This window comes from Plasmodium falciparum (genome assembly GCF_000002765.6).
Source record: "Plasmodium falciparum 3D7 genome assembly, chromosome: 2".
NCBI classification, from domain to species: Eukaryota; Apicomplexa; class Aconoidasida; order Haemosporida; family Plasmodiidae; genus Plasmodium; species Plasmodium falciparum.
Genome location: NC_037280.1, coordinates 59,986 through 85,392, shown reverse-complemented (window position 1 = coordinate 85,392; position 25,407 = coordinate 59,986). Strand labels below are relative to the sequence as shown.

Below are 25,407 nucleotides of genomic sequence, written 5' to 3'. Positions count from 1 at the left end.
TAATTATATAATATTTTATTATACATGCAAATTATTATATATATATATATATATATATATATATTTCATTATGCATGCATTTATATATATTTTAATGATATAGTCCTTTTCTTTCTTATGTATTCTTTACATAATATAAAGGGATATATATTTTAAAATATTTTTATTTATTTTATTTATATATATGTATAGAGAATAATGTTGTTATATTTTTATATTTTTATTTTTTTTGTTATAAATGTAAATTCAAAATAATCACATATAATTTTATATTTTTTAAAGAGAATTTTAAATTATATTTTATTTTTGTAAATAATGAATTATAATGTATTTATTGGTAATTATTTTGGTTGTACTCAAATATATAATATTACAAAAAGAACAAATTTAATAATATTATCTTTTAAAACAATGAATTTTTTTTTTTTTTTTTTTTTTTATATATATTCAAGATTATTATATTATATATTTATATATTTATATAATATTACTATTTTTATATATTATTTATATGATAGATAATATTATACATATAATTTTTTTATTTAAAAAACAATTTGTATATGAAATTTGGTTGTTTCTATTTTTTATACTAAATGTATATTTTTCTAAATGATAAAAAAGGTTTAAGGAATAAAAAAAGAAATAATATATATATGTTTCTTAATAATTAAAATAAATAAATTTTTATATCCATTACTTAAAAAATATATGTATATATATATATATATATATATTATTTTATATTATATAAAACATATAAAATTATAGTTATTGATTAAAAAAATACAATTAAAAATATAGATTAAATTACATTTATTTAAAATATTTAAAAAAGTTGTTATATGCCACTAATAAAATTTTATTTTTGTGATTTTATATATATATTCAAAATAAATATATGGTCCTTTTTATTGTAAAAGCATATTTTTTTTTTTTTTTTTTTTTTTTTCTAATATAAATTTTTTTAATTATTATTTTTGCTACCTGGGTTTTGTAATTATAAAACTAATAAATTGATATATATATATATATATATATATATATATATATATATATAATTATATTGTTACTAAAAATTAATATATCTTTAAATAGTATAAAAATTTTATCATATTTTCAATGTGTATTGATAGATAATTTTTATAGAAAAGGTTTTAATTAATAAAATAATAATTTAAAGTCTTTTGGAATATATAGATATGTATAATCATAGATTTATACAATATGAAATGTAAAAGAAATGTTTTTTTTTCTAAATCATTAAAATTTGGACACATTTCCGTATTTATATTTGGAATTCTATATGGTGTAATAAATGTAAGTTAAATATATTAATATTAAATATGTATTTATATTGCACTAAGTTACATAATTTTATTTAATATATAAATAAAAAAACATTATGTATATAATATATATATATATATATAATATATATGTTTAAATTTATATAACGTATTAATTTTTTTTTTTTTTTTTTTTTTTAAAGAAATTATTTATAAGTGATGTAAATTCCTGTTATTCAGTTAGTAATAGTATAATATATGAAAGACAATTAAGCGAAAAAGACAACTTATCAAATTCACTTGAACAAAATGGGGAACCTGTAGTTATAGGACAATTTTTTTCATTACCAAATGGAAAATCGATTTCTATTTCAGATGATATATTTATTGATGAGGAACAATCAATTGTGAATTTTATTGATAATATAATTGAAGGTTTAGAACAATATATGCTATGGAATAATTACATGGTAATTCCGCATATGAAACAGTATCCCCCTGTTTTCAATAATGATAAAGATATAGAATTAAATAATAAAGTTGATAATTTAGAAAGAAATAGAGAAGATATTATAATTGAAACGGAAAAATTGTGGTTAGAAATAATGAAAAATGAAAAAAATAAATTTGCTTCATTAAAGTGTAAACTATTTAATCAATATAATAAATTTAAAAATAAACATAATATACCAAAAGAACAATATGAAAAAGGATGTAATCTATGCAAAAAACTTATTGAAATTGGAGAAAAGTATCTTGAATTGAAATTAAATAGTGTATTTTATGAATGGTATGATAAAAAAGTTATCTGTGTTGAAGATTTTAAAAGAAAAATTGAGAGATGTCGAATAGCTTGGAAAGCTTTATCTAACAAAATTCAATATTTATGCAATAAAATTATAATTAATTGTTTAGATAAAATTAAATATATGAATGAAATGAAAATAATGAAAGCAAAAAAAAAAGCTGTAAAAGTGGTAGAAAAACCAGAACCTAAAAAGAAACAAGAAGAAAATCTTTCTATGGTGGAAGGTTTGAATTGTTTTGAAGAGAATCATAAAATAATTTGCATCAAGAATAATGATTTAATTAGTGGGTGTGAAAATGTAGATACCCAAGGATGTCCTTCAGTAAATGAAATTATTAATAGTTCGTCTATAAATTATTATGAAAAAATGAGGGATGGTCTATATCATGACGATGAAGAATATGATGCGCTTGTTACAGATGATGACTTGATATTTGAAATGTTTGATGAAAATAAAGAAGATGATATAATAGAAGAGTCTGAAAATAATGAATCAGATGAAGATGATTTGTTAGTGGAAGAATCTGAAAGTAATGAATCAGATGAAGATGATTTGTTAGTGGAAGAATATGAAAATAATGAATCAGATGAAGATGAATCTATAATAGAAGAATATGGAGAAGCACAAGAAGAAGTTGCAATAAGTTCCTCTGAGGTAGTTGATGATGAATTTACAACAAACGAAGATATAGAATCAGAAGAAAGGTATTCTTTGGATAAGGAAGCAAATAGATTATTATTTAAAAATGACATATATAACATTTGGTTTTCTGATTTATCAAATATATATGTCGATACAACATACTATGATATATTAAACGTATATCCTACTTCTGAATTGAGTGAAATTAAAAGTAATTATTATAATTTAGCTTTAAAATATAATCCAGAAAGTAATTTAGGTAATGCTGAAGCATTAACAAAATTTAGGGATATAAATGAAGCATATCAAATATTATCTTTAGACCAAAGAAGGATGAATTATAATAAATATGGATTAAATGCTACAAAAGATATGTTTTTAATAGATCCTTCTATATTTTATGTGAAAATGTTAAGTATAGAAAAGTTTTATGATTATATTGGAACTACGCAAATAGAATCATTTCTAAAAGTATTATCTGAAAAAAATATAGCTTTGCATGAATTAGAACATAGACTTGAAGACATTATGAATTTGATGTATGAGCAACAAGAAGTACGACAAGTTAAAATAGCCTTATATTTAAGAAATAAATTACAGCCATATGTAGATGGAGATGACCAATGGAAAAAACATATGGAAGAAGAAGTGAAAAAATTAAATAAATCCATATTTGGTACTTTTTTTTTAAAATCCATAGGATGGATATATACAAATCTTACTCAATGTTATCGGGAAGATAATGGACATTCGTTTGGAGTAAACTTAAAATTGGCTAACATGGAATTCGAAAACAGGAATAAAAAAAATCAACTAAAAGTATCAAAATCTATGAGGAACTTGTTGTCTATAATTAAGGAATATATACCTAGGAATGAAAACATAACTGGTCTTGTTAAAAAGATAGAATATTTGAAGAGCGAAAATGATATTGAAAATAATATAAGCAATGTTAATGAAAAATCTTCTAGTAATGATAATTCAAGTGATGATGAAAATCAAAATGAAAATGAAAATGAAAATCAAAATGAAAATGAAAATGAGAATGAAAATCGTAAAGATCTTAAGCTACTAAGCGATAACGAAAAGAGAAAAGTTTTACATTTTATGATAAAGAATATAAAAAATGTAGTTCAGGGTGATATTGAACTAACAATTAGATATGCTGCTGAAAAAGTTTTATTTGATGAAGGTGTAGATAAGGAAACACAATTAAAAAGAGTTGAGGCATTGGAAATTTTAGGAAATATAATGAAAACGTGTTCAAAAGAAAATAAAAATTGGGAAAAGGATCAGGAAGCTGATATTGAAAATATTATTGAAAAAGTAATAAATGTTTCAAAAATGGTTAATAATGAATGAATTAAAAAAAAAAAATATATAAAATAAAATATAAAAAAAAAAAAGAATAATAAAATAATATACTATATAATATTATTTTGAAAAATAAAATAGTATGTATAAAAATTAACAAAAGGAAATATAAATTATGAAATATAAAATATTTATGTAATAAATTATTAATTTACGCAATTATATTTAATTTGACTACAAAAAAAAAAAAAAAAAAAAAAAAAAAAAATATTAAAATTAGATCTTTTAATATATAAATATTATATTATATATGTTGTAATATTTTTTAATTTGTTTATAATTAAAATGACGTATTTTTTATAAAAAAAAATTCCCTTTTTTTAAGTATTTATAATTTTTATATAAATATATTTATTTCTTACCATCATAATTTTATATAAAAAAAATGAAATGACAATTTTTTTAATTAATTAATTATTTGTTTTTTTTTTTTTTTTTTTTTTTTTTATTAATTATTATTTAAAAATATTTTATTAAATTAGATATAATTGTTTAAATATTTTAAACCTATACGATAATAATGGACATGATTATATATATAAAGATTAACAGGTTATCATTATAATTTTTGTATTTCATGAATTTTTGCTTATAATATTACTAAAAAGGTTTATACTGTACTGTAAAATTTTTGTCGTTTATTATATTTTATAAAAAATTTTAATGTTTTATTTTCTTTAATAATTTTAAAGTAATATATAAATGAGAAATGTGTCTAATAATGATATATGATTATAATATATATATAATATATATATATATATATATATATATATATATTTATATGAGACATAAAAATAATTATGCCATAAGATTATGGAATATAATTTGTTTTTATAATTATATATAATATTTGAAAAAACACAATTTTAAATATTTTATAAAATTTTCATATTATTATGAGTACAAAAAATAATTATATAATAAAGATCATTATTTTAATATATTTATAAATATATGGAAATTTAATAATAATAATAATAATAATTATTATTATTAGGAAGATCCTTTATTATAGCATTTGTCATATAGAATATATTTAATAAAATGCCATATTAAATATAAAAATGATATAGAAATATATTAATATACCATTATTATAGGTAGTATTATATATAATATATATATATAATATTTTGAAAAAAATTAAATGTTCATATTTAATTATTTTAGCTTTACGGAAATTCCTTTAATAAATAAAAATCTCATATTTGACCAAATAATTAATAATAAATACTAATTTTATTTAATGTGTTTAAAAGTGTTTTTTTTTGAATAAAAATTATTATATCATGTAAGGAGAAAAAAGTAAAAAACTAAAGGATTTCATCATATTTTTAATTTTATATAAAAATTATTATATTATAAAATATTATAATATTATAATATTCTAATATTTTAAGATTAATTTCTTAATTACAATATATAAAAAAGAATATTTCCATTAATACATTTTATGGAGTAACTAATTTTAGAAAGAACAACAAATTTTAGTAACCTAATATTATAACTGTGATTGTATACATAAGTATTGTATAAATAAAAGAATATTAAATATATATATATATATAAAATAAATAATTTCATTAAATCAAATTGGAAATAATAGAATATATTAATAATAAGTGTACATATATATATATTTTTATATATATATTTTAAATAAATATATTATTGATGGAAAAATAAAAAATTATAAATAACATAAAATTATATTTTTTTACAATTTTAAATTTATAAAAATTATATTATTTATTATTTTACAAGTGTAATTACTTTTTTATAATTCTTTATTTTTTGTATCACTTGAAATTATAAAATATTCTAGGGTTTTAATACTAAAATAAGAAATTTTCTTATTATCTATATTTATATTAACATCACCGTTCAATAAATATATATAGTTGTTAGAATTAATATATAAATTATATGTTAAATGAAATAATATTGGTATAAAAAATTCTTCATATTAATCATAATAAATGTAATTAATAAGTTTTTTATCTTTTTTATATTTTTTCATATTTTTCTTATTTCCCCTTTAGAGAAAAGGAATAATATATACATTAAAAAGAAATAATAATAATCCTAAAATAGGAATAATATTTATAATTCATATAATTACTATATAATATATATATATATATATATATATATATATATATTTTATTATATGTATATTTAAAGTATAAAAGTTTTAATTAATTAATAAAATATTTTTATGTATATATTTTTAATTTGTATACCCATTAGTATTTTTATGTATTTTTTGTTATTTCTATATTAAAAGTAACTATATATTATTATTTAACAATAATATATATAATATTATATTGTGTAATGAAAAAAAAAAAAAAAATGAGATAATAATATATATTTTTTTATATATATATTTTATATTTATATATTTTTGATATAATCATAAATAAATATTTAATTATTAAAAGAAAAACTTAAGAATTAATTATATATGAAGACCTATAATAGGAATAATAATTGTTTATCTCAAAATATATTAGATAATAAAAATATAATAAATTGTGTTAATCCAATGACCATGTGTTCAGATAATAAATATGAAGAAGATGAAAAACGAAAGGGAATTTCTTTAAATATATCAAAATGTAGATATTTTCTATTGCCTATTGTTGGGATATTATATATAATCCTATTGGTAAGTTTTAAAATTATTTAATATATTTTATTTTATTTATTTTTATATTTTTTAAAATAATATATATATATATATATTTATTCTTTATGGTATATTGTAGAATATATTAGCATTTGAGGGAAACTTATCCACGAATATACAGTTCAAAAATACATTCAAAAGAAATTTAAGTTCGAAAGAACCTTCCCTTGACGATTTTTTTAAATTTTATAAAAAGAATTCATACAAATTAAGTGAGAGTTTTATGGACACAAAAAATATGTTAACAAAGAAAATGAAAATTGAAAAAAGTGCATTTAATAAGTATTCACATTTATTCACTAGTTTATTCAACTATGATTTATGGGAACGATTTGAAATAAGTTATTATATGTTATCAGGAAATAGTGAATATACAAATGATTTAGATCTTGAAATAAATAAGAAACTTGTGTTATTGAATAATGAGACTAATAGTGAGCTTAGAATACATACTATTTGGCATAATGTAATGAAGAGTGAGAAAGAAAAATTTAATTCATGGTATATGTATTTTAATAATAATTTTTATCTTTTAAGAAAAAAATATAAAACACCTTTTAATTATGCAAAACCAACGTGTAATCAATGTAATGAATTTTTTGCATTATCGAAAAAATATATTGAAAATTCATTTAATAAGGTTTTTAATAAATGGTTCAAAAATAATGTATATTTAGATGTAAACGAATTTAGGGTTATTGTAATGGCCTGTAGATTGTTATGGAGAAAAACATTGGCAACATTAAAAGAAGAGGGTATGCTTTATCTCCAGAAACCGTTTGAAGCTTTGCATCATGAAAGAAAAAAAATTCATAAAAGGGGTGGACGTGCTTTGAAATTTAAGGCTGAAGAGTTCTATGAAAAAAATCCCGATTTAGTTACTTACAAAGGATGCCATTTTTTGAATTCACTTAAAAACGTAAATTTAGAAGAAAAATATGATGATGATGATGAAGCAGAAAATGAAAAAAAAAAACAAGAGAAAATCAAAGACAATAAAAAAGAGGAGGAAGATGCATATGAAGATAATGAAGACAATGAAGATTATGACGATTATGACGATTATGATGATTATGATGAAGAACAATATGACAAAAATGGGGAAGTTATTGTTGGAGCAAATGAGGATCCATCATATGAATATAATTATCATTATGAAGAACCATTTATATTAACCCCTGAACTCATTGAAGCAATTGAAAGGGCAGTCGAAAGAGATGTTGAAAGAGAAGTTGAGAAAAGATCTGAGAAATTAATTGATGATAAATGGAAAAAAAGACTTGCAAAAGAAATAAGAGATAAACCAATAAAAAAAGTAAGATTTAATTTATAAGTATATATGTGGATTTATATATGCGAAAAAAGGAAAACAAAGAAAATACATGTACAAAAAATATTAACGAAAATGTGAAATGCTTTAATAGGTATATATTTATTTAATTTTTTTAATTAATTTTTTGTAATGGATTTTTTTTTTTTTTTTTTATTATATATATATATATATATATATACATATGTGCATATTATATCAAAAAATAAATGAATATCAGGTTTTTATATAATTGAATGAGAAAAAAAAAAAAAAAAAAGTACCATAATAACAAAAAAAGAAGGCACGATGTTTTTAAAATAATTTGTTAATATAATGTTGTATATATATATATTATATTTATGGATGACTTCAAATATTTTTAAATTAAATATTCCATGTGTATTGTTTAAAAATGAAAAAAAAAACATTTATAATTTATATAATTTTTATACTTTATTTTTATTATTTATTTTTTTTTTTTTTGTGTATAATTTGATAATTATTACTTTTTGTATTATATGATGTTTATTTATTAGATAACCAAAAAAAAAAAAAAAAAAAAAAAATATATATATATATATATATATATATAATTGAATATTATAATAAATTTATTTATTTTATTTATTCTTTTAACTTGATTTTTTTTATTTTATTATTATTATATATATATATATATATATATATATATATATTATAAAAAATATAATATAATTAAAAATTTTATTAAATTAGTATTATATATTTTTATGTATTTACAATTTATACTATGATTTGTTTTGTATAAGAATTAATTAAAAGTTGGAAATTATTTATTATATAATTTCTTTTTAAAATGAGTAAATTATATGAAAATGATATATTCTGATAAATTGTTTTTATAGTAGTGTATTAATGAATTTAAAACTATTAATATGTAAATATATTAACTAAATTGTATATATATTTATATTTACGTATAATAATAAATTTATTTAACTATTAAAAAAAACCGTAGTAAATTGTTTTACGTCAACTAATTAACATTCACATATATATATTATATATATATATATATATATATAATATTGAATGATTTTTTTGTTATAACCTAAATTATTAAAAAATATTTATTAAAATAATAGAAAATATGACAATGAATACATGTATTACGTTATTTATTTAAAAATTGTACGTAGGATTATACACTTTATATTTTATAACTTTTTGTAATTTATAAAGAATTCATTTACTAATATAAAAATACATAATAATATGTATATATATAAATATTTTTATTAAATACTTAACAACATATATATATGATTTCCAATATATATGTGTTTATTAACTACACATGTATTTAATCATTTTTATTAAGACGATTCCTATTTCTATTCAATAGTAATATGAAAAATAATATATATATATATATATATTTATATATTAATTATATATTATTTTATATGTATTAATATTTCTCATTTATATGAAATATATATTCATATTATATATAATATATATGAGAAAAAAAAAAAATTCTTTTTATAATGTAGTTATATGAAATAAAAAAAAATTTTATCTGTGTCTTCTGGTAATTATATTTAATATTTATAAAAGTAAATATTTATTTATTACAGTAAATTTCGAGCACAGTATTATAAATAAATTTAATATTTTATTATATTATATTTTAAAATTATATATATATATATATATATATATAATATATATATTTATAAAAAAATTATAAGTGATTATAATTATTTTTATGATATAAATTAATTAGAAATATTATATATATATAGTTAAATTAAAAAGTAATGTACTTTTTTTATTTATATACAATTTTTTTTACATATTTATAAATGTTTCATTTAAATAAAAAAAAAAAAAAAATGTGGTCATTCTGTAAATAATATAATAGTACGCATATTTTTATTGAATATATAATAAAAAAGCTATATGAAAGGTAATTAAAATAAATAAGTACGAAAATAATTTATTTATGTATATATAGTACAAAATAATATTAGCTATATGGATTATAATTATATTAATTCAAAATATATTTATTAGAATAATTGTATTTGGTATTATAAATATTATACTCCCGAGTAATTTATGATAGAATTATAATGTATGTTCATAATTTTTATATATAATGTTATAATATATATATTTATTTTTATAATATGAACTTTGTGAATATTTGCTTAAATAATATATTCGTTCATATATTATTTTTAATAAATAACGTTTTAATATTATAGCAGTATAAAATAGAGATAATGTAAGAAGCAATAAAATGAATATATTATTATTTGTTATTCTCTGATATATGATAAGTAATTTCCATACACAAATTAACTAATTTTGTAAAATAAATTTAAAATTATAACATGAATATGAGAAATATGTTATAATATTTATATAATTTGTGTAATATATATGATTTATATAAATTTTTCTATAACCATATATATGCTAAAATTAATATATTTAAATAAAAAAAAAAAAAAAAAAAAAAAAATACATATACATATACATATATATACATATAATATATATATATATATATACATATTATTTATTAATTTAAATATCATTTTAATATAAATATATTATTTTTAAGAATTTTGTGTTTTTTTTTTTTAATTTTCCAAAGTATTTTCCCACATGTTTTTTAATATTTACTTTAAAAATATCATAATTTTTAATATATTATAAAAAAGGAAAAAAAACATAAAAAGAAAATATGCTATGATATAAACAAAGAGCTTGAAAAATAAAATAATAAAAAAAAAAAATCAATAGATTAAAAAAATTAAAATAAGTAATTGTATAAATTTTTTTTTACTCCGAATGTACATTTAAAAGGTTTGATAATGAAAATATGAGAAGTTTAAAGTCTTGCTTTTTTAAACATAATTGGAACATATGTTTATTATGGATAAGAGTGATTTTAAGTAGTTCCCTTTTAATATCTTTAATATTTTATAACAATGTAATAACAAATAAATATTCTATAATTATAATGAATATATGTATATACATATATATTATTAAAATATATAGTATAATGTGATTTATTTATTTAAAATTATTACTTATTATTTAATTTTTTTTTTTTTTTTTTTTTTTTTTTTTTTATTTTTATTTTATTTTATTTTACTTCATTTTTTTTTTTTTTTTTAGGTTTTTAATTGTAAAATTAAATATGGAAAAAGTCATACAGAAGATTCTTTCAATTTAATAAAACTGAGAAGCTTATCTGAATATAATAAAAATTACGATGGAGAATATTATGATATATTAAAATTAAATATAGATAATGATAAGTTAAAACAATGTGCAATGAGGATTCATCCTGAAGTTGAATTGATTGGAAAGGAGTCTGAATGTTTTGGGGAAAACATGAATGAAGTATATATAAAACTTATAACTGATTTAAAACCTGATTTGATTAATGTAAATGCAACAAGTAAAAAGGAATTGCTAAATGAATGGGATTTTATTATGAATAATTTTAATGGAAAGAATGTTGAAAAAATCGTTGAAATAAAGGATGAAACAAATGATGAAACAGACAATGAAACAAATGATGAAACAGACAATGAAACAAATGATGAAAAAAGTATAAAAAAGAAGAAAAAAAAAAGAAAGGGAAAACCTAGGATAAGATATATTGCAGAGATGGTTGGATATGGTACTATATGCATAGCTGGTGCTCCTGTTATATTAACTCTCATTATTGTTGGAGGTTTCATATGGGGTGTTAAAGGTACAAAATATGCAAGAAAATATTTTAATATTATAAAAAAATTGCTTTTTACAAAAGTACCATTTTAAATATTTTAATAGATTCTAATACTATGGAAATAAAAATATATTAATGAAAGATAATTTTAAATAAAATAATAATAATTATTTGATTGTATATATATATATATATATATATATGGTTATAATTATAACACATTGTTTAAAATTATTATTTGAAAGGCAAGAAAGAAAAATAAGCAGTTAATGATTAATTAAAGAAAAAAATATAGAATGAAAAACTATAGGATTGTATATAGAAATATATATTATTTACAAAATTTTAGGAAAAATTTATAATAATATTTTAATATATATATATATATATATATATATATATATGTTTATATTAATTAATATACAATGATATACCTAATAATATAGTATGCACATATTTTTGTTTTAGTTATATATAATGAGGTTTTGATAAATACAAAAATTATATATATAAATTATATTATATTGAATTCTATTAATATAAATAGCTTATAATATTATTATTTAGTCTCGAAATATCACTAGAGAAAAAACAAAAAAGGGGAATATAATATTTTATATATAAATAATATGAAAGGCATATGAAGAATTCAAAAATATAATGTATATAATAAGTACATCCATTAGAAAAAGGAAGGAAAAAAAGAAAGAAAAAAATATGAAAAAAAGGAAAAAGTTATTTTCCGGACTTTATTTTAAAATTAAATTATTTTTATTATAACAAATAATATAAAACAAGGAAAAAACAATTTGAAATTATACTAAATATATAAATTAGACATTTTTTTGGTTTATTAAAAGTTAAAATTATATATCTTGTTGTTTAATTATTATTATTATTTTTTAATTGTTTATATATATATACATATATATTTTTTTTTTTTTTTTTTTTTGTATTGTTTTTTCTCTATTTTTACGTAGAAAGTGTTGAAAAGGTTTCTACACATATTTTTGATCTCATTTTGAAATATTATTTATATTTAGTATTTATGTTATTTATTTGTATATTTTATATTATTTATTTATTTATTTATTCATTTATTCATTCATTCATTCATTCATTCATTTATTTATTCACTTTATTATTTTGTTTTTATTTTTGAATAAAATAAATCTTTTAATATAAATTTTATGATTATAATGTTTTAATAAAAATTGTATTAATAATTATAGAATAAACGTTGGTAATTTGGAATATAAAATTAAAAATCGATAGATTATGATAATATCAAAAGTACAATGAAATTATACATAAAAAAATGAGTTTACCACGTTCATTTTCTTAATAGAATGTATGATATATTCCTTAATAGTTTTTAATCGAATAAAATACAAAAATGTACAAATATAATGTACATAATTATATATATATATATATATATATATATATATTAAGAATTACATATATAAGTTTGTTCTAATTCATTTCCTCCCTTTTTTATAGAATCTTTAATAATATCAAATATAAGGAAAATTATATAGATTGTTTCTTAGGTATGAGATTTACCATAATATTATAAGAATATAAGGATATGACTTTTTTTTTATTATTATTTTTGAATAAATTTATATTGAGCTTTAATGATGATATAAAAAAAAAAAAAAGGGAGATTTGATGATATAGGAAAATGAATGTAAAATAATTTATACAAGTTCAATTCCTACATGTGATAGGATGAATAAAGTTAACGTTTTTATGAAAACATCTGAATAACCTGATTTGTTAAAAATATATGTAACACATGAATTAGTTAGTGTAAATGAATGAAGTTATTTAATTATAGTTGAATTAACGAAGACAGTAATAAAAAAAAAAAAAGATGAAAATGAAAAAATCAATAATATATGTTATGGAGGCATTTTGATATATTATACTGAATGTTTTAGTTATATATGTATTTGTTGTGGTTCCACTTATGTAATTATTTGTGTTAATTACAATGCAACATATAAGGGTATAGAACTTCTTACGAAAAACATAAAATTTATTTTTTCATATGGATTAACCCCCTTTATTATAATGTTTAAATATTAATTTGTTAGGATTTTCACAAAAATTGAGATACAAAAAAATATCCTTTATATTTTATATTTTTTTTTTTTATTTAATATTTTAAACACTTTGTATGAATTGTTTAAAAATATGGCTACCACTTCATAATAAAAGAATTTGTAAAATTAGAATATATATGTATTATAAATTTTATTTTTCTGTTCAAATATTATACTATTTATATATAATATTTTAATATAATTAAAAGGATATATTTTAACATGAAGTATTTTTATTTCTAAACAAAAGGTTATTTTTTAAAAAAGAATATATATATATATATATATATAATTTTATGTAAAATGAGGTATCTACTCTGAAAGCTGAATGAAATATATATTACATGTCTATTTCATGAATATATATGTTTATTACGTCCTTAGGGATATGTGTTTGGTTCAGATTTTTATATGAACATATATGATATTATAAAATTTATTTAATTTAAAATTTATATAATAAAATATTATTTTAATTATTTGAAGAAAAATTTATATGTATTTAATAGTAATACATATCACAAGATTTAATCAAATGATAATATAATAAAGAAGAAGAAAATATAATATATATATATATATATATAAGATTTAAAAAATGAAATTCAATATATTTTAAATTTATACATAAATTATTGAGAGCTAGATTAATTAGGAGTTTATAATAAATTTTGAGTTAAACATAATGGATGAAAAATTATTCATTAAAATTTATGGGTCAATATTATATATATATATGTATATGTTTTATTAAAATATATATTTTATAAAACATATTCATCATAAAATGTATTAATAATTTATATAAAATTATATGAAGACAAATAAAGTATATATTAAATCAACACACTTAAATTATACATTGTCCTTAACTCTTTTGATTTGTTACATAAATATATATATATTTATATATATATCTTTAAGATATGTTATATTTATTCATAATTGATTCTTATATTTTTAAATAATTTATTTCTTGTTTACACATACATATATAAATATTTATTTGTAAGAATTATTAGAATTATAATGCAGTTACTAAAAAAAATAAAAAGAAAGAAAAATAAAATAATGAAAACGAAACAATTATTAATTTTATTTGTATATAATAAAATAAATAAAATACTTAATTATATATGAAAAACATATGGTACATTTTACAGTAATATAATTTGATTACATCACAAAAACAGAAATAGATATATTTTAATATAGGCATTAAAGTTATAAAAAATAAAAAAAATTATATATCTTAATGACAATACAATTTACTAATATACATTATAATTGTGTTTAAATGTATAGGAATTTAATAAAACTAAAACATAAATAAAAATGGAATTTAAGACGATATATAAAATGATATAAATAAATAACTACTATATATATATATAATTATTTATAATTGTCGTTAAATATACATTATAAACATTATATGGATATTTTTTTCTGAATTGTTGTATACGATACATATATGTTAAAAATATTATTTAAAACTTAGTGGAAGAGGATATATCTATTATTATTTGTATGAATATAATATAAGTTTTTCTTTTTCTTTTTTTTTTCTTTTTTTTTTTTATTTTCATTAATGCTGTCTATATTTTTATCTGATATATAGATTTGATCTCTATTCATCATTTTTTCTTTCTATTTATGTATGTAATATTTGATATAAAGCATCGGAAGAACTGGGAATTCCATCATAGATAAAGCTGTTATAAAAATTATTTTAATATTTCTGTAATGTGATTTCTTACGTAATTTCTGTAACAATAATTTATTATTTTTTTCATTTTCCCATTTTATTTGTTCTGATTCATAATTATGATTTTGTGGATATTCCTCATTTAATCTGAATGAAGATGATGTTTTATGATATTCTGTAATATTTTCATGTGATTTATTATCTATTGGTTGTGTCGATGAATTTTCTCCCGAATGTGTCTTAAATATATATTCGTCTTCTGATTCGGATAGTAATCTCTTATGTCTTGCATTTAAAATATCAACCGTATTTCTTTTATTATGAGGTATTTTTTCAAGACATAACTATAAAATAAAGAAAATAATAAATAAATATATAAATATATATATTATTGAATTTATATATATATATATATTATTAATTATATATGTACATTGATTTTATTTTATTTGAATTGATTTTATTTTATTTGAATTGATTTTATTTTATTTGAATTGATTTTATTTTATTTGAATTGATTTTATTATTATTATTATTTTTTTTTTTTTTTTTCTAACCTTATGTGTAATTATAAAAATACATAGTACAATAGAGAACAAAGATAATTTGATATAATTACAAGACATTTTATCTTTTTTATTTTAATATATTAATTTTATATTTTGTTTTTGTGTAGGAATATATATTTTACACTATAAGTTTAATATTTTTATTACAAAAATTTAATTATGACTTTTTTTTTTATATTATGAAAACAACTAAATATATTAATAAATGTTATATTAGAATAATATCAAACATAAATAAATTTATTTAATAACATTATAATTTATTATATATTATTGTAATATTAATTAAATGTTTTTTTTTTTTTTTTTTTTTTTTTTTTTTTAGAAAATAAGAAAATTAAAATATTATTAAGGATGTTATAATTTTTTTAACATTATCATGGATTTAATTTATTCATTATATATATATATATTTCCATTTTTATATAATTAATATATCCTTTTTATATCAGATGAATAATAGTAAAAAAGTTAACTTTCATTGTTTTTTTGTATAAAAATTATTTTAAGTAACTAGATATTATAAAAAACAAAAATATAATTATAATCACATTATATAGTGCACCTCTTTTAAAGAAGAAATATATATTTAGTTTGATTTTAATTTTACAAAAAAGCATTTATTATCCATTGATAGATAAAATTACTTTTTACACAAATCTAATTATCCTTATATACCTAAATTGTAAAATATTTCTTCTCTAATCTAGAATTATATGTATAAGTATATATAGAAATATGTTTATATACATTAATGTTATACATAATTATAATGAAATGTAATAAATATAAATTTAAAGTTTGTGTATAAATATAATTTCACTTAAAATGAAATTAAAAGGAATTTTATTTTATAATAATAATAATATAATTTTTCTTTCATAATGTATAACTTAATTCTTTTAAAATTATTGTTACTTTATTATTATATAATTAAAATGAACGTTTGTTTTTCACTTATAAATTAAGAAAAATATTATCATATAACAATAAATCATTTTATTACTTTAAACGTGAAAATAAATTATAAATATATTATATATTTAGTGATATATATATATATATATGAAATTATATATATGATATATAAGAAGGTAATAAAAAATATATTGTAGAATATATTTTGTTGAAATAATAAAATGAAAAAAAAAAAAACAATTATCACTTCTTATAATTTATCATTGAAAAATATTAATTTATGAATATATGAATAAAAAATTTTTTATTATTTTTTTTTTTCATAATTATATACTTGTAAAAATTTTTTTAAGCAAAAATAAATTTAATTAAGCAAGAGACGTTTATAACCAATAATTGAAAAAATAAATATTCTTATATTTCATATTTAAAAATATGAATGTTATTAATATAAAAGATAAAAAATTGAAATAAAGTCTTTTATTATATAAAATCATCATAAAAAGAACAAATATCTCTTATAAAAGTTAGGGATTAATATTATAATATATGAATGATAAAAGATATGAAATAAAATTTTTAATTTATATAATTGTATATCATGTGTAAAGAAATCAATTATTATAAAATATAATATATAAACAATGGAGATGTAAAATTCTTAATTTTTTTAAAAATATATTATCTACATAAATGTTTCTTGCATTCATGTTTCCATGAATTTTTTCTCCTTCTATACAACCATATATATAATATTATAAGTGCAACAGCTAATATAAGTAGAACCAAGGCCGCAATACCATAAGGGGGAAATGCGGCGCTAGCAAGCGTTGAAACAGTTCCTGCTATATCAGGAGCACCATTTGCACAGGTTCCACCAACTGTTTTAAGAGCTGAAAGCATAGTTGAATTCTGAAATAAATTATATATTGCAACAGAGGATATACAAGTTTTAGTGCTTTCTGAAGAAGCAAAGGCAGTAAGGGCAGCAGATTTTGCAAATGCACAACCTAAAATTGTAAGGAACGCACTACCAACGGAGCAAGAACATATTCCACCTATACATCTGTGTTTTAAGTGTTTTAAATACTTATCTTTTCCTTTTGTTTTTTCTAATTTCGTATTATTAACATCAGTACATTCACATGAAGATGAATCATCTGATTTGTCATCATCATTTGGGTACCTACCCGATTTTAACATAACATGATTTTTGTCACCAAAAACGTCTTCATATGTTTCCAATAATTCTTTTTCTATCGTTGACATAGGTTCAGAAACATGTCCACCTACATGTTTTGTTCCATTTTTTTCTACTACATCTTTCAATTGTTCATATGGATCATGAGTTTGTTGGTATTTTTTTATTGCTTCCTCGTTCAATTTGTCAATTATTTCTTTTAGTTCTGGGTCATTATGATAATGTGGATTTTTATTTTGTGTTTGTGCTAATAATCGTGAATTTATCGTTGTTCTTTGTGTGTTGTTTTGTATGAGGCTTACATTATAATGGTTATTTTTATGATTTTCCTAAAAAACAAAAACGATAAATGAATATACATTGGAAATGCAATAATTATTTTATTATATATTTATGTTATTCTAGCATATATGTATTTTTTTACATACATAATGTGGTAACACTAATGTATTTATTAAAAAGGTAAACAATAACATTTTAAGATAATACATCTTCATTTTTAATTTAAAAAAATAATATTTTATATTTCAAATTGTATTAATTTAATTTATATTAAATTATGTATTTTATTTTCAAATATATAATTTAAATAATAAATTGATAAGAGAAAATATTCTTATATTTTCATGATATAATAACCTTATAGTTTCGTCATTCTTATAATTTATTTTATGAGAATATTCATCTAATATTTAAAAAAATAGAAATATGATATAAAATAAATAAAAAATATATTTTTTATTTTATATTATTTTTTATGTCATTTTTTTTTTTTTTTGTTTTTCTTAAAGTAATTCTGTTTTATATAAATATAGGAATTATGATAAATTAACGTTCAAGTATTTTTTATAAAATTTTGTTTATATATATTATAGATTGTTACTATAAAAATAAATGTGTAGAACAATAGTTATTATGGGTTTAATTCACATATATATAATAATAGCCCTTATTAGTTTTATCAAATAAATAACCTAAAATATATTCTAATATAATTATAATTGTGGAACTAACAATAAATTTCCTTGTAATTAATAAAACATAATATTATCTTTTAAAATGAATGGTATAATATCCTTTTTATGTGTATATTAATATTTATATTTTTTCTTTTTGGTTTATTTCATTTTTGTTTCTAAGCGTTATTCTGTGTTAGAAAATTCTCTCTATTGTATCTATTATTTTATGTTATTTAATTATGCTATTATATTTTATAAATAATATCATATAAATATATACATAATATAATATTTAAAGCAATTACATATTAGTTAATAATAATATAAAATTCTTGAAAAAAATTAGAAATATATTATTATTACAATAATACAATTTAAAAGATTTTCCAAAGATACGACACAGTGACATAGTGAATTTTATATTGCTGTGTATAAATATAAATATAAATAATATAATTATATTTTATTTATAATTTATGTGTTGTAAAATATTATATATTTATCTATTGTATTTATATAATACGAAATATCATATATTATTTGTACAAAATATAAAAAAATAATAGTACGATTACCCTATAATAAAAGTTTTCTTAAAATTGTACTTTTCAAAAATAATCTTATATTAATTGTTACTATTATGTAAATGAAACAATGAAAAAACTAAAAATAATAATAGTAATATTAATAAATTCTTTATAATCATATATATATAAATAGAAAAAATAAATTATATATATATTTGTTTTTAATATTTTACACGTTATTAATATTTATATACTGTTTTAGATTTCCTATTATATTAATTATATATATTAGAATAGTAAAGAAAGAAAAAAACATTTACATTTGAATATATATATATATATATATATATATATATTTATTTATTTATTTTAAAGGAAATATATTTATTTCATAAAACACGGTGGAGTTTTCAAAGTTATACATAAGGAAAAATTATGTGAACATTTATTATTCTATTATAAATATACCGAGATATATTTATTTTTTGCTCAGTATATACAATATATTTTTCTTGTCGTCTGTTTTTAGTAATTATGTACATATATCATATTTTAATAGGATTTAACGTGAAATAATGATATATCCCTTTATTTTATTAGATGGTGAAATAAAAAGTATAAATAATAATACTACTTTATATTGCACATTATCTTAAAATAAAATATATATTATATATTATAATAAAAATAAAAATAAAAGAATTTTTATATTATAGGAATACCTTTTCAGTTTACATTTTATATTATTTTTATGTTTTATTAATATTTATTATATATATATATATATATATATATATATATATATATAATTGTAATGTAGAGAATATATTCGTATAATATGAATAATAAAAAAATTTATATTATATAGAATATTTCACTATATAAAATTACGTATGAGAAAATTGATAATTATATAGTTAGTTAAGGTTTTATCTAATATATTAAAATTAAACATATATATATTTATATATGTAATATCATGATGTAAAAAAAAAAAATATGTAAAATTATAATAATTGAATAATCATATAATATTAAAAAAATATAAGAAAATAAGATACAAAAATCTAATATTTAATAAAAATTATTATTAGAAGATCAATGTATATTAAATACTAAATACATAATACATGAAATTAGTTTTAATAGCTGGACACTATTATTTATTCTTTTAATAATTTTAAATATTGGAGTTTTTTCTTCATTTTCCTTTTTCTTCGATATCGTAAAATTAAATAAATAATTAAAAGTATAAGAACTATAATTACTAGTACAATAAAGCTAATAACTATAGGATTAGAAAAAATAGCTGATGTACTTGTTGCCTCAGCAGTCTTCTTCAGTGTAAGAGCTTCAGTAGTTTGAGTAGTCATTTTGGTAGCTGCTTTACCAGCATCTTTTGCAATATCATTTGAGTTTGCTAATATGAATTTCATAATCTTATCGGGATTATTTTCACAGCTTTCTTCAATAAAAGAAAAAAGACCATAAGAGTTAACCATATCAGATTTTTTCCATGAAACATATTCCGCCATGATTTCACCATAAAAAAAAGAAGGATTCTGAAAATTATTTGCATTAATAACTGCTTGTAATTCTTTACCATTTAAAGTGTATAATAAGAATTTTTTTGGTACTCCTTGAATGGCTACCTTAATACCTTCAGCAATACCGGCTTCAGCACCTTCAGCTATAGCCGCTTTCTTAGCAGCATCCATAGCAACTTGTACCATACTATTTACAGCATAAGCTCCTAAAACCCCCAATCCTGGAATACCACCACCTAATATTCCTCCGCATTTCAAACAATTTTTCCCCACTTTGTCTTCTACGGACTTTTTGCAAACACAAGCGGGTATATCCTCCGTAGTTATATCAACTTCTAATGCCTCCAATTGTTTTGTTAATTCTTTTTCAATTTTATCTTTTAAAATAATTTTCTGAATATCTTTATCACATTGATCTTTACATTTTTGTCTGTTTTTTATCAAACGTTCGTCATATTCGCGTAATCGTTGTGAGGTTTGTTGATCGAAATCTTGCATTACTTTTTTCATTTCCGGATCGTTATCATAAATGGACGTATATATTTCGCATTCGCATAATGATCTATGGTATTTTGAGGATTTTGTGCTTGATATAGGATGTTTAGTGCTACTATAGTGCCCTTGACCATTTACCTATAAAAGAGTATATATGTATGTAATGTTTAGTTATAATTTATGATTATATATATTTGTAATAAATATGTATATAGTATATTTACATAAATAATAAAACAATATATATACATTTATTAATAATTGATTAATACATGATATAATGTTACCAATATATTTAATGGAAGTGTAAACAATAATATATTAATATAATGGACTTTCATTTTTATTGTTATATTTATAATAATTTACGCTTAAAATTATAAAAAATAATTCATATATAATAACTTATTTTATTTTGTAAATAAATTAAATATATTTAACCTAAAATATTATTATAATTTATTCAATATAATTAATAATTATTTTCCCATTATACCAATATACTTTTTTTCTGGAACCATGTTTGCTTTTTTATTTAAAACAAAAAAAAAAAAAAAAAATTATATTAAAATAAAAATAATGAAAAAATAATATAAGAAAATATATCACATTTTTTATAATTTTAATTTTTAATAAAATTTAATTTTATATCATACGATAAATTACAATTATAATGTTTTTTTATATTTTCAAAAATACGTTGCCATATAGTAACAATACAACTTATATTTTTTTTGTTGTAATATATGTACATATGTGTAAACTAATAGTTGTTGAAGGTGTATATCACATATAATATACAATTTGGTAGAACATGCATAAGAAATTAATATTGCAACATATATGTTAAGAATATTGATATAATATAAGTATTATTGTATATCATAATATTTGTTATTAAACGTAAAACAAACAAAATATACATTTTAATAGTAATTAAAACAAATACATTTTAATAATTTTATTTTTATGTAATTCTTCTAAAATTTATCGCATGTTATACCTTTCTCTCTAATGTATCTAAAATTATGTAAATATAAATAAATATATAAATAAATATATTTTTAAAATTATATTCTATTAAAAAAATATTTATATTTAATATTAAAAAGAAATTTAAGAAAAAAGAAAGTATTAACATAATAAAATACTATTGTATAGTTCTGTTTAGTTTTATATGTTATACAAATATTCTATTGACAATATAGAAATTATTGCACCATTTTGTTAATATATGTATTATATTAAATATTAAAATGGTAAATATACTATTTTAGAATATATTGATATAATAATTGTAGGATTAGTTGTAACAATATAGATATATAAATTTAAATTAAAAAATTATATTAATTGTTATTATATATATATTGAAAAGAAATATACCACTTTATATAATATAATAATAAATACAATAAAAAAAAAAATATTTTTTTGTTATGTTCAATTACTAATAATAAATATATAAAGTTCGCACATTGTTTCTAAAATGGTAGCTATTTCTTATAATAATTATAGTATGTATAATAAAAAAAAATATATAAATAAAAACATATATAAATATATAATGTAAAAAATATATTATAAATAATGATAAAAAAAAATATATTGGTTTATATAAGAAAGGATCTTTCTTTAACATTATATATAATAAACAAAACATCCTTACATATTTTAAATGAATAATTTTGTTAACACATCTTAATTTTAATTTTATTTATATATAGCATGGAATAATTACATATATATAATATTAAATGTTAATATAATAATATATTATATTATGATTATATATAGTTCTATAACAATTATAAAGCACCAAATAAATATATATACTCTAAATTCTAACTTATAGTATTTGTTATAATAATAATAATAATAATAATAATAATAAATATTAATATATATATATATATATATATACAATTTTTCGTCCAATTAGTTTATACTTTTATGTCAATTTTACATATATATAATAATAATGGTAATGAAAAAATACCTAAGTATATAAAAATTCCGTATTTTTCCAGTGATAAATGGTGCCATATATTTAGAGTAAACTTATTTTAAAATCTAATCATTTATAGTTTTACCTTTTAATGTCTTTTCATAAATTATAGATTATATATATATTTTATTAAAAAACAAAATAACCATTTTAACGAAACATAAATATCGAAATGCCTGTCTATAAACTATCGAATATATATTTTACTAAAATATGAAAAAATTTATATCACAATTAAAAATAATTTATAATTGCATTGAAATCATTTATATAGTGATGCATGTATTGTTAACATGGTGGTAGCACCATTGATATTATAAATGTTTATTGATATGATATAGTTAATTATTAATCTATATATGTATAGTAACAAGTATCAAATAATAAGACAATAAAATATTATAATAGGTTTTTCGAATATGTCTAAATGAAAATTCGTTTGAAAATTTTATATGAAGGTAAAACTGTCATAATAAAACGATGATAATTATTATGATAATGATTATTATAATTATAGCAATTATATTATTTTATAATTCATAATATACAACTACTTATTAACAATACGTCAATTTTATAAAACGTGAATAAATAAAACAGGAAGGTATAAATAATACTAACCACAAAAGATATAAATGGATTTTTCTAAAATATTTTTTGTTAAATTTTTTTATGATTTTATCGTAATATATATATATATATAATAACGCACATATATATATGTATTATGTAAATAAAAATTATATAAAATATGTAAAACGAAATTCATAGCATAATAATAGTTATTTAGTTGTGATGGTTATTAGATACGCTTTAATTTTTATTTAAAATATAACTTATTTCTATAAAACAATATATAATAATCATATTAATATTTGTAGTATCAATTTTTGTAAATAACACATATGTATATTAAGTATATATTTTTTGTATTTTATTTGAATACATAAATTATTATATATTAATACGACATTCATTTTACTTTTTATATTAATTATATTTTTTTTTTCTTCAGAGTATAATCATATATGATAAAAGTGAAAAAAAGGATGAAGGAATTTATCATATTATATAGAAGATTATTTACTTATAAATATAAATGTTATCACCATTTTAGGGGGTAAAAAACCTATATGTTGAAATATTAAATAATCTACATTGTATACATCAATGCATGATATTGGAGTGGCACTATTATCTACAGATATTGAACATACACTTAATTTTTATAAATTAGTTAAACATGGAAAATCAATTGATGAAATGATAAATTGTATTTATGTTTTTATAAAGTATTATGATACATTACCAAATGATTTATTTAATGAACATAAGACAATATTTACAGAAAGGATAAAAAATACACAAAGATTAGATATGTAAACTAAATATATATGAATGTCAATTATACTGTTATATGGGAAAATATATATATATATATATATATATGTATAGTATTACTCTATTTTATAAAAACTTAATATAACATATATTTATTAAATGC

At 17.0% G+C, this 25,407-nt stretch overlaps 7 protein-coding genes across 7 annotated transcripts; 4 read left to right on the top strand and 3 right to left on the bottom strand.

Moving 5' to 3' along the window:
* Positions 1 to 1,227: 1,227 nt before the first annotated feature.
* PF3D7_0201700 (DnaJ protein, putative) lies at positions 1,228 to 4,102 on the top strand (the record flags this gene model as incomplete). The annotated part of the gene is made up of 2 exons (XM_001349495.1): positions 1,228 to 1,320; positions 1,493 to 4,102. The coding sequence occupies 2 exons, from the start codon at positions 1,228 to 1,230 to the stop codon at positions 4,100 to 4,102; spliced, it is 2,703 nt and encodes a 900-aa protein (XP_001349531.1).
* Positions 4,103 to 6,584: 2,482 nt separating this feature from the next.
* Positions 6,585 to 8,142, top strand: PF3D7_0201600 (PHISTb domain-containing RESA-like protein 1; the record flags this gene model as incomplete). The annotated part of the gene is made up of 2 exons (XM_001349494.1): positions 6,585 to 6,788; positions 6,889 to 8,142. The coding sequence occupies 2 exons, from the start codon at positions 6,585 to 6,587 to the stop codon at positions 8,140 to 8,142; spliced, it is 1,458 nt and encodes a 485-aa protein (XP_001349530.1).
* A 2,854-nt stretch (positions 8,143 to 10,996) lies between these two features.
* PF3D7_0201500 (Plasmodium exported protein (hyp9), unknown function) lies at positions 10,997 to 11,952 on the top strand (the record flags this gene model as incomplete). Its single annotated transcript, XM_001349493.1, has 2 exons — positions 10,997 to 11,107; positions 11,299 to 11,952. 2 exons carry the CDS (start codon positions 10,997 to 10,999, stop codon positions 11,950 to 11,952), a joined length of 765 nt encoding a protein of 254 aa, XP_001349529.1.
* Positions 11,953 to 15,621: 3,669 nt separating this feature from the next.
* PF3D7_0201400 (Plasmodium exported protein (hyp10), unknown function) lies at positions 15,622 to 16,305 on the bottom strand (the record flags this gene model as incomplete). The annotated part of the gene is made up of 2 exons (XM_001349492.1): positions 15,622 to 16,023; positions 16,237 to 16,305. 2 exons carry the CDS (start codon positions 16,303 to 16,305, stop codon positions 15,622 to 15,624), a joined length of 471 nt encoding a protein of 156 aa, XP_001349528.1.
* Positions 16,306 to 17,847: 1,542 nt separating this feature from the next.
* On the bottom strand, positions 17,848 to 18,864 carry PF3D7_0201300 (stevor; the record flags this gene model as incomplete). Its single annotated transcript, XM_001349491.2, has 2 exons — positions 17,848 to 18,696; positions 18,796 to 18,864. The coding sequence occupies 2 exons, from the start codon at positions 18,862 to 18,864 to the stop codon at positions 17,848 to 17,850; spliced, it is 918 nt and encodes a 305-aa protein (XP_001349527.2).
* A 2,152-nt stretch (positions 18,865 to 21,016) lies between these two features.
* On the bottom strand, positions 21,017 to 22,236 carry PF3D7_0201200 (rifin; the record flags this gene model as incomplete). Its single annotated transcript, XM_001349490.2, has 2 exons — positions 21,017 to 22,033; positions 22,183 to 22,236. 2 exons carry the CDS (start codon positions 22,234 to 22,236, stop codon positions 21,017 to 21,019), a joined length of 1,071 nt encoding a protein of 356 aa, XP_001349526.2.
* A 2,837-nt stretch (positions 22,237 to 25,073) lies between these two features.
* PF3D7_0201100 (Plasmodium exported protein, unknown function, fragment) lies at positions 25,074 to 25,286 on the top strand (the record flags this gene model as incomplete). Its single annotated transcript, XM_001349489.1, has 1 exon — positions 25,074 to 25,286. One exon carries the CDS (start codon positions 25,074 to 25,076, stop codon positions 25,284 to 25,286), a length of 213 nt encoding a protein of 70 aa, XP_001349525.1.
* Between the last annotated feature and the right edge of the window lie 121 nt (positions 25,287 to 25,407).